Source organism: Cavia porcellus, unplaced genomic scaffold (genome assembly GCF_034190915.1).
Source record: "Cavia porcellus strain 051 isolate PalLab524CR breed Dunkin Hartley unplaced genomic scaffold, mCavPor4.1 scaffold_26, whole genome shotgun sequence".
In the NCBI taxonomy this organism is placed as follows: domain Eukaryota; kingdom Metazoa; phylum Chordata; class Mammalia; order Rodentia; family Caviidae; genus Cavia; species Cavia porcellus.
In genome coordinates this window covers 37,730,752-37,745,515 of record NW_026947509.1, presented here as the reverse complement: position 1 = coordinate 37,745,515, position 14,764 = coordinate 37,730,752, and the positions used below count along the sequence as shown (strand labels likewise).

The following is a 14,764-nucleotide window of genomic DNA, read 5'->3' as shown; positions in this document are numbered from 1 at the left end:
AAATTAAAACAACACTGAGATTCCACCTCACCTTAGAAAGAATGGCCATTATTAAGAAATCAACCAATAACAAATGCTGGAAGGGATGTGGGGGGAAAGGAGCCCTTCTCCACTGTTGGTGAGAATGTAGACTGGTGCAGCCACTGTGGAAATCAGTGTGGAGATTCTTCAAAAAACTAGGATTGGAGGTTCAATTCAACCCAGCTATTTCCTTTCTGGGTACCTTCCCAAAAGAATTAAAAACATCATACCACAGTGATACATGTGCACCCATGTTTACAGCAACACAGTTCATAATAGCCAGATCTTGGAATCAACCTAAATGCCTACTGACTGAGGGATGGATTAAAAAAAATGTGGTATTTTTATGTAGAGGAGTACTACTCAGTCATAAGGAACGATAACTGGACACTTTTATAGGTAAATGGATGCACCTTGAGAATATACTCATTAGTGAAATAAGCAAGACACATGTAAACATCACGTTGTTTCATTAGTGTGACAAGCTGAAAGAAAAAACATATGTATATGTGTATGTTTATGTACATAAAAATAGTTAACATAGTTATAGTACTGATTTCTCTGAGTTCGCTAAAGAAAAAGATTTGCACTAGTATTGTTCAGACAGTGGAATGCAGATGTCTTGTGCTCTGGGTGAATGATACCCAGAGATGTCATACTGTCATGCAGATGACAGCGCACAATGTTTGTACCATTGTTACCCCCTGATTGACATATTTTAAAATTTTGTTGTAGTTTTTCTTCTTCTTCTTTCTTTTTATTTATAAATAACATGGATTTGAGGGAAAATCATGATCCAAAATAAACCTTACCTTCTTTAACTTTGGGTGTTGTGTATTTTGTCTCAGAAATGAGTAAATTAAAATATGCTCACACACACACATGTGCACACACATGCATGCATGCACACTGTCTCTCTTGCCCTCTTCTGGTGATTTGGGACCTGTTTTAATCTGACCCAAATGGTGCACTGCTTTGTGTTCTGCTGTTTTTGTGTAATCATTGTCTTCAGGGTCGTCCTAGTGTAACCCACATGCTCAGATGAACTCACCACTTGTTTAAACTCTTCCTATTGCCAGAACTACTCTGCCAATTATTCTTCTGCATCCACCTTGTGCATGTGGGATGAACTCTAAAAAGGTGTGATCCTGTGTCCGTCAGTATGTGCATTTAAAGTGCTGATGGACAGCGCCAAACTGTATTCCACAGACCCTGCAACACTATGTAACCATCTTTAAAATCCAGTTATCACAGGGACAGTCAATGTGTGAAATCCCTCCAATCTCTGTGCACCACATGCTGGTGGGAGAGCTCAAAATAGAACAGCTCTTGGTCCAGGAAATAAATATGTAATATACATACATGCATATATAATATACATATATACATATATATTATATATGTATATGTATATATACATATAATGAGCAAAAAAAGCTACATTTAGTACTCCAAAGAATTTTGTATCAGAACACAAAACAATATGATACTGAAAAATTAGAAAAATCAGTAAGACAAGTAGAAAAATGCAGACATACGTATCGCAGTGTATTTTCATTTTTAACAGTATTTTAGGCAATGCTGTTGAATGTGTATGAATTAAGTGGGCCAAGTGGTCTGGTTCCCACTTAATACTAGAGAAAATCAGTCTCAGGTTAAGAGACAAATCATTGGCAGCTGTCTCAAGATCAGCCTGAGTTATAGGGAGCTCAAGCCAGGATTTCCCCAAGATTTCTGAAGTTTCAGTAACTCAGATTCTTTAGTGAGGAGGCAAAAGAAAGAGCACTTATTACAAAATATGCTCAGTGTGTCTTTCTCCAGAAAGATAAATGTTCAAATTTAATCTTGTATTTCTTGGTTTGTCCTTAAAATGGCTCAGGTGCCTCTTGCCCGTCTCAAAAAAAGTCTTTAGAAAGGACATATTAGTTGTAAAATAAAGCCATCTTCAATATTTAGGTAATTTCATAAGCAATCCTAACTGAAAAATATTGAAGAAATGTCAGCGTTTATGTAGTCCAAACCTTGTCTTACAGATGAGAAAACTAAGCTTAAGCCTCATGGAGAACTTGTCTAAAAGTATCACAAAAACCATATATTCAATAAAGGTAATTCCCTATGTGTAATCAGAGCGAATTAATGTACGTACCCCATATACATGTTGTATAGAAAAGAGAAGGAGCACAAATGACCTGTGGAAAACAAGATTGCAAGTTAATTCACACCGTTCACTTTCATGTGAAACAAACTAAAGAGAATGAAGCAATCCATTCTAGAAAGCTTTTATTCTCCATTTCTAACAGGTACCACTACTAGCTGGTTCATCACCCGGGGCAGCGCAGATGCTAACCTCTCTCCCTCTCCCTTCCCCTCACCCTTTCTGTCTCCCTCTATCTCTGCCTCTCCCTCTGTCTCTCCCTCTCTCTGTCCCTGTCTCTCTATCTCTCCCTCTCTCTCTGTCCCTGTCTGTCTATCTCTGGCAGCTATTGTTACCTTTCCTCTTTGTTAGCAGTCAGAATAAGAGATATCGTATCAGTCACCTTGATTGTGACTTTCACTGTGCTGGGGTCTATAAGGGACATTCTGAGGGTCAGCACTGGATCCACAGGTGAAGGAAGGGACTCTAAAATGAAAACTAGTGAAAAGCAGAAAGGATGCCCTGTGTTCAGGGACACAGCTGAGACCAGAGTACCCTGGATGTCACTAAGTGGAACCGATTCCGAGGAGGCGAGGTGGAAGGATTGCTAGCTGGTTTGGAGGAAAAGGGAAATGACATGAGACCAGTAGGGAAGAGTTAGGTGGTCCAGGACATTGTGAATGACACAGAAATCCAACTGTGGTGACCTCATATTACCAGCCAATTTTCACATAGAAGAGATAAAATCAGTCAAGGCCAACGAACTATCATAATCATTTGTTAGCTCTTACAGTTGACAAAGACAACCAACTTCCATCATCTCATTTGAAGCCCCAGTTGAGATTTTAATATAGTAACTAAATAGGGAAAACTGTGAAGGAGGTATTGAATCCAGGGAAGAAACTGCTTTAAACCAAGTTGAACTTGTATTTCCAAGGGCTGCTCATTAAATGTGTTCTTATCCCTCGGGACATTTGTCAATGATACACGTTGCATCTTATGGCCTCCATTTAATCTCAATTAAAGCCATGAGCATGGCATATTTTTTCAGCCTTTCACAGAAGAGGTAACTAACTGACTCAGAAAGTTAGAGGCTGTAGGCAGAGCTGACCTGAGGGTATGGGTCAGGTCAGGTCCGAATCCTGTTACAACCCTTTCACCCTGTGCTCTGCTGTCCTTCTCACCAAGGTAGCTATCAAAAAATAAGATCATTTTCCCCTTGCCACGTATCATAAAATATTTCCGGGTTCCAGATATTAAGATGTGGACATGGGTGGGAACAATGGCTTGGTTCTGCCTGCTACATTCATGAGGTGCTGTGTTCTGATTCTTCTGGTTATAGGGACCCGGGAGCTGTGGGTGTATCAGGTGTTCACTGTTCAAACCTATAACTGGGGGAGCAAGAGCCTGGGGACCTCAGCCATGAAACTTCCCACTTGGTGACCATGGGGTGTATTTTAGGATAACTGTGCTGGGGTTTCATAGGAGATATGCATGCAGGCCTAATCCCTAGCTTTCTGAAACAATTTGACTTTTTGACACATGAAGCATTTAGTTTATAGCTATCAAATCAACATTTAGGAGAGACATTATGAAAGCAAGCGATCACAATGAGGATACTCACCATGGATCTTTGCCCAAGGGTTTGGTCCGCCTGGAAGAGCACCCCATTAACACCATGAGCAGGGGCTTCACGGGCAAGTGCAGGTGCTTAAACAGTGCAGCCAGTCTGCTCCTCTCTTCTGGAAGGCTCTTGTTGACAAGCAAGGCTGCGAGTCTTGAGTTAAACTCTGCACGTGAAGCATAAATGTGTCTCTTAAGGCATGGTACACATTCTAAAAATAGTAACTTTCAGTACTCATAGTACTGCAAAGTTTTTCTAAAGAGGAACTCCAATGGTTTTGATGTAACAATCTTTTCTTGAACTCCAATGGTTTTGATGTAACAATCTTTTCTTAGCAATGGTTAAAATGAATAAATACCAGTTTTTATCCTTGGAAATAGTAGTCGTCTCAAATCCTTTATATGGCATAAATATCTTTCAGAGAAATGGAAAATGGCTTCATTTTGCCACCAAGTAAAATTCTCTTCTATTTAATCTTTTCTCTTGAAAAACCACCATTAAAGTTATGCAAGTGCTTTTTTTCACTTTTTGAGAGTAGGGGAGGAAAATTCTAGTAGATAATTATGTATTTTGTACATATTACATCTAATACATGCAAAAATATTTTTATATGAAGTGGTATAATCCCTGTGGGTAAAACATTCTGACAGATTCTCAAGAAGTTTAACACAGAGTTGCCATAGGATCCACCAATTCCATTGCTTTGTGTAAGCTCAGGAGAACTGAAAACATGTTCACATACTCTCTTGGATATAAATGTTCTTAACAGCCACAAAGCAGAAATAACCCAAATGTCCATCAGCTGATCAATGGATAAGCAAAATGTGGTATATCTATACAATGGAATATTATACAATCAAAAAATTGTATACGCTACAACACAGAGGGACCTGGAAAAAAAAATCATGCTAAGAGAAAGAAGTCACAACATTACATGATTCCATATATGTGAAGTCTGCGGTAGGCAAATCCATAGAAACAGAAAAGAAACCAGTGGTTGTCAAGGAAAGAGGGAAACACTAGAAAATACACACTTTATTTTGAGGATAATGAAATATTCTGGAGTTGGGTAGCTGTTACGGTTGCACACGTTTTGATCTAAAAAGGCTACTGGGTCATAAGCTTTAAATGAGTTAAAGTGGTAGACTTTATTTTGTAGTTTTAGCTATTATTAAAAAAAGAAAAATATTTTTAAAAATTGGCTCAAAAATTATTTGCTTTAATCAAAGATCTCTTTGGCTGAAAGAACTGAGACATCTCATTTTTAAAACTTTGGCTTTTTATAAAACCTATCCTTATGGGAACTAGAAAGAAAAGGAAACCAGGAGTGTTAAATGTTAAAAGCTATTTTTAAATTTCTGGATCAAAACTGAGTAAATTAATTCAAAACTGTATTTGTTGAATTTCCAAGTAAGTAGTACAACTGCATTCCATGATACAATTTCGAAACCAAACCAAAAGAAATCATTTTAATTACCCAGACCCTTTCCACCTGTAAATCATAATTTTAAATTCTCTTTGCACAAAGTTATATTCTAGAAGCAAACCACAATAAAATGAATTATTGGTTTGCAAGGAAAACAAAAACTGATCTCAGTCATTCAACCTGCATCCACATTTAAATACTCAAATTAGATACAGTCCAAAATCAAAAATCAGAGATACTTGCATATTCATTAAAAACAGACAGATAATGCAATTAATCTTTATACATACTCCACACATATTGTAATAAATGCACACAAAGGGAGACTTTATTAAAATAAAATGGTGTTGTAGTGACCTTTGAGAGAAAGAATGCCTGATTACTATCTTAACAACTCATTACATTTTAGTAGGATGGATAGAAAGATAAACGGGTGATGGATGCATGCATGGATCCATAGATGTATGGATGCGTGGATGGATGCACAGACCTATCTGTAAACGCCCAACTGGTCTCCATTAGCCTCAGAGAACATTGGACGCAGCCAATGCACCTTAGCACTATGCACTCAGTTACCATATAAACTCTGATACTGAGGATTCTGTCCTTTTCTAATTCACAGATTTATTCCCATGGCCAGTGTAGTGTATGAAATATAGCAATTGTTCAATATATATTTGAAGGGTAAATTAACTTCTAGAACATACTTTGGGACCTTAGGAATGGGAAGCAAGTGTATTAATAGAGAGACTACGAAAGCCTATAAATGAGGCAAACTTTGGGAGGGAGTGAAAAAAGGGATCACAGTGGCTCTGGGGAAGTGGAGAGAAGCCAACACTTACTGATCATTAGGAGGACACCTTCTAGAGTGTTGCCCACATCAAATGACTTAACTCGCACCACAGTTTGGTAAGCAAAGTGTTATTTCCTGGGTACAGGAAAAACAAAGTGGATCAGCATATGGAGAGAGTACAAAGCCACAGAACTACTGAAACTGAACCAGGACCTTCCCTCTGGGACGTATTCTGTTCCCAGTCACACTGCAGCTCGGCAGCCTTCACAGTTTTCTGGTGTGTGTGTGTGTGTGTGTGTGTGTGTGTGTGTGTATGTTTAAACATTTTATTGGTACATTTTAGATATACATAATGACAACACTCCTCAGAAGGAATCTGTACCTATACATGATATATCTTGCTTATCCTATAAGAATTTTGAAACTATGCCCTCACTCCCTGCCCCCCAACTTTATTTTTAAACATTTTAAAACTTCATCTTCTCTACAAATGAAGCCGATGATTTCTGAAGTATTGTAAATGTTGACCTTTAAAATATAACCACTACCGTATTATCTTAGATTCAGCCAAAGGATCATAATGCCCTAAAATATGATTTTCACCACTAGCAGTTTCTAATGCTGCAAATAAGCTCTTCACAACAAATTTCACACTGATTTTTCATTTAGAACTCACATTTCCATTTTCCTTTCCTATATAACTTCTTAGACTTCAAATTTTTACATTATAAATGCTGTATTACTCCATCATACTTCTAAACATCAAAAATGTCTGTAATAAAAATATTTTTCATTTCCCATATTCATAAGTCTTGGTGTCTAACTTTTTTTTCTTACAGGATTGGCTTTTAAACATAGTTCTTCATAGTATGTAAGTCATCAAAACCATGTCAAAATTAAATCTTGATAAATAATTATTAAACATTAAAAAGAGAACTTTATTAGAAATGTAGGCTTTTGTTTCTAATTAATTAGCTTAGATTGATTATCCTTTCTGGAAAGAGATGGTTTCAGCAACAATTCCCTATTTTTATCTTTTCAAAGCTGTGTATTCTAAAACATCTTGTTCAACACAAATAAGTAGTTTTGAATGGATGTCATTCAGTTACCGAACTCCTCTTGAGTTGTATACTACGGCTCGAATGTCTGTATTCCCCAAGATACATACGCTGAAACCTACTCCCTAGTAAACTGGCATTAAAAGAGCCACAATGTAACGGTGATAATTGGTCCCCAGAGTTGAAGCCTTATATTATGGGATTAGTGTCCTTCTAAAAGGGGCCTGAGGGAATTTGTGTGCCCTTCCTTCTGTCCTGGGGGAATGCAGCAAAAAAGGAACCATCTACAACTCAGAGAGAGTCCTTACCACACCCCAGCTCTGCCAGGGCCTTGATTTTGGACATCCCAGGCTCCAGAAATGTGAGGAATAATTTCCTGTTATTTATACATTACCCCAGGAATTTTATTATAGCAGCCCAAATGAACTAACCTACAATCAATATAGTTACTTATTATTGAGGATTATTTTTTAATGACCCACCAGCTGGTAAATCATCCCTCAACTCTGATGAAAGCGAAAAGTCAGAAACACTGTCCTCAGGGACATGGAGCCCATAACTACCTGCCTTCTGTTTTCGGCACGAACAAGTGGCCGGCCCTTTTTCGTGTTCACACAGCCAGCGCTTACACTCTGGAATAAAGAAGAGTGGCAGCATTTGAGGGAAGAGAGGGACAGGGGAGTAACCCTTTCTTTTGAAAAGCAAGATGAAGAAAATTATGATAGAGAAGATGAGAACTTTGTCCAAAAACAGAACAGTTCTGTGAAATGGTAGCCTAATATCTGAAAACTGACCACCTTAATTACATAACTTCTGGAGACTTTTTTTTCCCAAGAACCCATGTACCTAAATTCAAAGACCTCTGCTTACACGAACTATCAAAGTTTAAAAGCTCTCTTTTCAACTGTTTCTCCAGGAGCAGACTTTAGATGACCGTATGTGCAGCCTACATGTCCGCCTAGCCCATGAGCAAGTCACCAAAAGTCACAGAAACTTTTTGACTGTCCTCCTGCCTGCACTGCAGCTACCAGGTCACAGGTGAATAGAGCCCTGTCTAGCTGTCAGCCGGACACTAATAGCAATATGTCCTGAGCATTGTAATTCACAAAACAGGGTCATGTATGTTATCTACAACCACCTATGGAGGTTTGCTTCAACCAAAGTTTTGACTGCACCCAACAAAACTATCCTATTATTCATAAAAGTATCACTCTAACAAAGTAATGGTTATCAATGGGACTACATAAGATGATATATTCACCAAAAGCCTCATGTATTCATCGAGTGGGCTGAAATAAACCTTTCACACTTCACTTTGGGTGTTGGGCATTTTGTTTCAGTAACCAGAAAACTAACTAAGACAATCTATACAGCACTAATTTCTAGCCATGCGTATTCAGTAGCATCATCTCATTGCCTTCCTTTAACTCCCCAGTATTATTTTTCCCTTTCATTCCTTCGTGAAAATTCCTAGATCCCAGTTCCCCTGGGATGCTTATGAGCCTCTTCCCAATGTTTTCAAACTTCTAGACTTGGGAACAAGATCTGAGATCTTCCAAATAATTATCTCCATCATAAGAACTTTGTTTTCTCTGCAACATGATCTTGAAATGAAATACATCCTGCTACGGTTCTCATCATTAGAGAAGCAGCGAAGTAATAGCTAAAACTGAGGAGCCAGATAAAGAGGAGACTGGGGACTGAACTCTCATAGGCTCAAAAAGCTACAGATGCTTAGTGTTTTCTCTTTACTTGAATAAGACTGACATTCTGAGTTGCGTATTGATCATTTTTTGTTCTTTCAGTGAAATAATTTCCAGTTAACTCAAAGACAGTATACTTCTTTTTTGACTACCTGACAATAAACTATCTAAAGACTTTCTTTCCAAAACTGAATTTTTCTGTCTAAATACCTACTTTAAACCTTTTTTTTTTTTTTAAATTGGTAGCAGGGATCGAACTCACGACTGCACGCTTGCAAGGCAGGCGCTTATGCCGCTGAGCTAAATCCCCAGCCCCAATACCTACTTTACATACATTTCCTTTCAAAATAAAATTATTTCTCAGAACAGAATAAATGGATATTTATTTTTTAGGATATATTTGCAGTGCATAATAGTTACATTCATGGTACAAGTACATAAAACCTATTAATTTCTTTTCATCCCCTTTCCCTGTCCCTTTTCAAACTCATCTCTTGACACTTCTCTCATATGAGAAAGATCTATTTCTCTACTGCAAATTATCAGCCTTTTATTTTGCTCTTTATTTATAATTTGGGGTTCTCATATAAGAAAAACATGTGATATTTAATCTTGTATATCTGATTTATTTCACTTAACTTTATGGTCTCAATTCTTAAAGGTCCAGCTTTTGTAACGAGATAAGCAAAGTGTCTTAAAAGTTAAGAGACAACTGTCCAAAGAACAGCATGCTCTCGTTCAATCTCCACCCACTTGGGCACCATATTTTGAGACCTGCACCTTCCCTATGAAAAGTGAAGCTGACCCATTTCCAACACATAAATGGGTTACTTTGTTATCTATCTTTTAAAAAAAATTTAAAGTTTATTTTAACTGATAGTTACAAACATAAACATTTTACATATAAGGTAGGATCAAAAGTATGATGGTTTACCTTTTCAAAAAAATTATTACAGTAAAAAATACATCATTACTACTATCCTTTAAAATTGTCCACCTGCGTCAAATGCACTTCTTCCATTGTTCCTCCCACTTTCTGAAGCAGTTGTGGAAATCATCTTGCTTGATATTGTTGCAGCTACCTTGGTGTCCTGAATCTATGCAAAACATTTATTACCTCTGTGGTTATTTTGACTTTGGAGATGACCCTCAGGTCACATGACGCCAGTCAGGCAAACAAGGCGCACGAGGACACTGATGCTTTTATGAGCATGCCTTCCCACTAGAGGCATTCAGAAGCGTTGCCCTATCCATTACCATGTCCTGCAGAGACACAAAAGTGGACTTTCAGAACTGCTTCAGAAAGTGGCGAGCATGATGGGATAGGAGTGTTTGAAGAGAGGGGGCATTTTGGGGTTCATGGCAATGTAATTTTGACTATAATACATTTTAAAAATTTAATACAATTTTAAAATGTCTCATATTTTGCGTATTCTTCATATTAATACGTACTCTGTAGCATTTCAGTACATGAATACAACGCATAATGTTTAAACCAAGTTAATATACCTATGTCCTCAAACATTTATCATTTTTTTATGGTGAAAACATTCAAAGCATCTTCTCCTGGCTTTTGAAATGGTACATAATTGTCTCCTGCAGTCATTATACTCTGCACACTGGAACTTCTTACTCCTAAGTGTAATTTTGTGCCTACTGATCAACCTCTCCCCACTCCGCCCCTTCTCCTAGTAACCATAATTTTCCTCTCAACTTCTATGAGGTCATTTTTTTTTTGTCTTTTTTTTCATTTTTATCGGTATCAGGGATCGAACTCACGACCACCTGCTTGCAAGGCAGGTACTTATGCCGCTGAGCTAAATCCCTAGCCCCTATGAGGTCATTTTTTAAAAATTCCACGTATGAGTGAGATCACATGGTGCTTGTCCTTCTGTGTCTGGATTATTTCATATAATACTGATCTCTGGTTCTGCATATGTTTTGCTCTTTCTAAACATCTCTTCTTGCTACTCAGATTCCACCTTCTGACTTCCAAAGAGTTCAGGTTGCTCTGAATTCCTTAGCAGAGGCAGTCGATCTAGTTGCACATTACAAGGTTTTTAATGTGGGTCATAATCTGTGTGGTCCACAGACTACTGGAATGCAGCTGGAGGGTTGCATTCTCTGAGAAGCAACAGGAAAGGACAACTACTCAAGTAAATTCTTGAGAACAACTCTGAGTTCCAACTTGAACAGAATGCTGTTGGCCTAGGACCAATTGCACCCCACCTCTCCTCGCCTCTAAATTCAGTTGAAGTGTTAAGAGTCCTCAGCTGACACTGGAGCAGAGATCAAATGGACCATATCTCAGCCCACCTGCCATTCTGCAGGTAAAAACTTCTATAATCAACAGAAAATCTGACAGTCACATAAAACATCATACTTGGGAAACCCAGGATGGCGATACATATTCCAAAAACAGATATAAATGGAAAAACTAAAATGTACAATAAGAAATACACAATGGAGAAACTGAATCAGACAAGTCTTCCTCCTGTTAGGAATAACATTCTTGACCCATAATGCTTTGAAATCTCTTGCCAAATAAATAAAACAAGCAAGCAAGCTAACCTCACAGGTTTCTCTTGGTCTGTTTTTTCCTTTTGGGTAGGGCAGAGCACTCTGAATTCTCTGCACCTTTCAGACTCCCCAGAACTGACTCTGGCATGACCTCTGGCAATGCTCCTGATGATTCCACTCCATGGGGCCACCTGCAACTGCAGTCTGATGTCCTGCCCGCTCTGTGATGCCTCCTACTCTTCCTTAAAGACCGTCCACTTCCTCCCAGGTTAGTAAATGCAAGTACTGCTTCGCAATTAGAAACACCTGGGTTTACATCTGGATTACTCCAGTAACAATTAATTATGCAACTAAAAATTTCATCTAGTAGTGTAACTCTGAACAAGCCTTTTAATCCCTCTGAGCTTATGATTTCTTAGGAAGTATAAACATCACAGGATATAAAATTCACACCTGAGAGATTTAAATGAATTAGTGACTAGTCTAGTGCCTTGCTCAGAAAAGAAAGTTTCTTTCCTTTCTTCGTAATTTGTGATAAAGACAAAAAGGTCTCACAATGTATTGAAGAAGGTTTCTTCAGAAGTAGAAACCGTGACAAACAGGAGACTCCATGAAGCGAGGAAACCTGATTTAGAAAGGAGGAGGATCTGGGGAAATAAAAACGAAGCAGCAGCTACTACAGTCCCCTCCAAAGCACCGTTTAGTTTGTCGATCTGAGATGAGGTCAAAGCCCAGGCTGGTCTCTTAAGCCCTGAGCTCAAGTGATCCTCCTTCCTCAGCCTTCTGAGTCCCTGCGTTTCAGGCATCTGCTGTTGTGCAAGGCTTAAAGTGCCTTTTAAAAATCAGGAGAGAATTGATTGAGAGGGACAAATCTTAGTTAACGTGGAAGAAAGAGGATAATGAAGGACAATTCTAGGTAGAATGGCAGAGTTCACCTAAAGCTATTCTGAGAAGGGTTCTAAGGAGGAGACCGGCGTTTGACTTATGAACCAATAACCTGTATCTGCAGCCTCCCTTCCTTCCTATCTCTTCTTCCACCTCCTGCTTCTTCCCTTCTCTTTTTCTTACTCTTTCTTCTCCCTTTCTACTGCTCTTCCTGCTCCCTCCAAGTCTCTCTTCTTCTGCATTTATGTCACCATCATCATCATCATCATCACCATCATTATCACTGCCACCGCCAGAACCAGGAAGACTCAGTATGTACAGAAGGTCCCCTATTCAGTGAGCTGCATGCTATGGGCTTCGCAGTAGCCCTGTGCAGTAAGCAATGTCACCGTCCACCTGATATAAATGACTCACACAGTTAGGACATGACATTTCCAAGGCTCAGACAGCAAACTCTTCCTAACCACTTCACTACAAAGCTTCATAATTCAAAAAACTTCATCAGTAAATATCAGGGAATTCATCTGTGGAAAGAACAACCTTAGCCTCGGTACAGCAAGAGCACAGAGAACCGATTACAAATTAAAATGGTGCACAGATACAAAGACATTCTGTTCCCTGGGAATCCTGGAACACTAAAGCTCTCAGATGGATGCCTTTGTATTTGGAATTTGAAGTCTAAAACCTTCTGTGGGACAGCTGGGGGTCTTAAAGGTACCATGTCTACACAAGATATAAGGAAGTCAAATTTACATGCTTAAAGAAAGAAAGATTTCATTAAAAGGGTCCAAATAAACAAGCAGAAATACAGAGATGGGGTACAGTTTGTTCTGAGGGAGGCAGTATTCATGGGAGCCTCGGTTTTTCCTAAAAAGAGTTTCTCACAGCTGCATGCCTGCCTTCTGTCTGGCCTCACAAACTCCCTTGCTTCTGGAACGAACTGATTCCTAGAGATTCAGAAACTCCTAAGTCAGTCCCCAGACCAGAAACTAGACTCCCCTTCAAAAAGTTTGGCAACTCTGGATACTAATAAAAAATCGAAGGGCATCCGACACACTCAAGCTCCAGAGGTTCATTCCATACCTGACCATGGATGCTAAAGACACATGCTTAAGACATCATGTGCTTCATGTATCAGTAAGCCTGTGAGCAAAGCCAAGAGGATGTCCTGGGTGCTGGCTGAGGGTGTGGCATGGATATCACAGCCAAAACAATCAGCAGGTAAAAATTTCACAAAAGCATAAAGAATTATGCATCCTTTTTAATTTCAGACATGGAAGGCAGAAAAAAGTTTACATTAAGTTTTTACAACAAAAAAGTCAGTGTATGGGAATGAAAATGCATAGAACCTAAAATACGTTATAAGAAAATATTTGTAAATTTAAAATATAATGATGTTTTAAAGTTGAAGTGACCCTCTATAAACTAGTGTGGTATTAATAAAAGTTTACTTCAGACATCACTTCTAGACACTTACTACCACAATAAGCATTTATGATTATGAGAAATATTCATTGGCCTGGGATAGAGCTCAGAGGGAGATCTCCTGGTTAGCATATGTGACGCCCTGTGTTTGGAATCTAGCACCACCAAAAAGTAAGTTACCTTACATTGTGTCTATGCTACACAATAAAGGTCTACATAAAGGTTTCCATGGACCATGATCTTAAAGCAAAGGAGCAACATCCGTGGGTCCCCAAAAGTTGTAGAGACAGCAAAGACATGCAGGAAAGGGGTGCGTGGTGAACCTGAAAAAATAGCAGGAGCTTGGGATGACTGAGGAGATAAAACAAAAGAGTATACCTGGGACCTCTGCACACGACCTGAAGGTGATGGGTATCATTATGGTTCCCCATGTATTTCCAGCTCTTTCCACGCATACGACAGGTCCATTTCTCTGACCTCTTGCATAATGAGGCATGGTCACATGACTCTTTGGGCCCATGAAATATAAGTGGAAGTAGTTACATCACATCCACTGGTAGCTTTCAGAGCAGTTTTAATTTGGCACATTCTCTTCCTCTCCAGATGTATCAGAGATGTTGAGTCATGTTGATCATGATCCTTCCAGGATTCCTGACTGGCTATAAGCAGAGTTCCTCTATCTCATAGCCTTCCACCTCCTTCCATGAATACACAGTGATCACAAGCTGCTGGATTTGGGAGACTGTGACTACCCCCAAAAGAGCCTGTCTACTGGCAATTTAGCTCAGTGGCATAAGTGCCTGCCTGGCAAGCGTGAGATCATGAGTTCAATCCCCCATACCAAAAAAAAAAAAGAGCCTGTCCTTCCTGATACCACATGCAGTTTTAAAGTCTGACAATGACATAAAGGATGAATTTCAGAGAACTGGTAGTGGCAGAGACTAGTGAGAGGGCTCCTGGATTCTATAGGTGGTGAGTATAGACACCAGGGCAGGAGTCATGAGCTTAGAAAAGAACCTAGAGATGTAATAGCAACAACTGACATGACTTGATCACGACTTTGAGATTCAAAAGCACTAAAGAGTCTCATTGTTTCAGTGGTATTGGAAAGGGAAAATTTCTGAAATAAACAGATGACTAAGAGAAGAGCTAAAGCTTAAAAATATTTAAAAAGA

General features: G+C 38.9%; 1 protein-coding gene across 1 annotated transcript in view; it reads right to left on the bottom strand.

Annotated features, from left to right (window-relative positions):
• The window catches only part of Col4a4 (collagen type IV alpha 4 chain), a 123,792-nt gene that overhangs the window by 106,168 nt on the left and 2,860 nt on the right, over window positions 1-14,764 (bottom strand). Inside the window, exons 2-3 of the mRNA XM_013157409.3 lie at window positions 3,780-3,945; window positions 2,168-2,210 (exon numbers count right to left, since the gene is read on the bottom strand). Coding sequence (XP_013012863.1) covers window positions 2,168-2,210; window positions 3,780-3,835 — 99 coding nt within the window. The 5' untranslated portion in view covers window positions 3,836-3,945. The remainder of the gene's footprint in view (window positions 1-2,167; window positions 2,211-3,779; window positions 3,946-14,764) is intronic.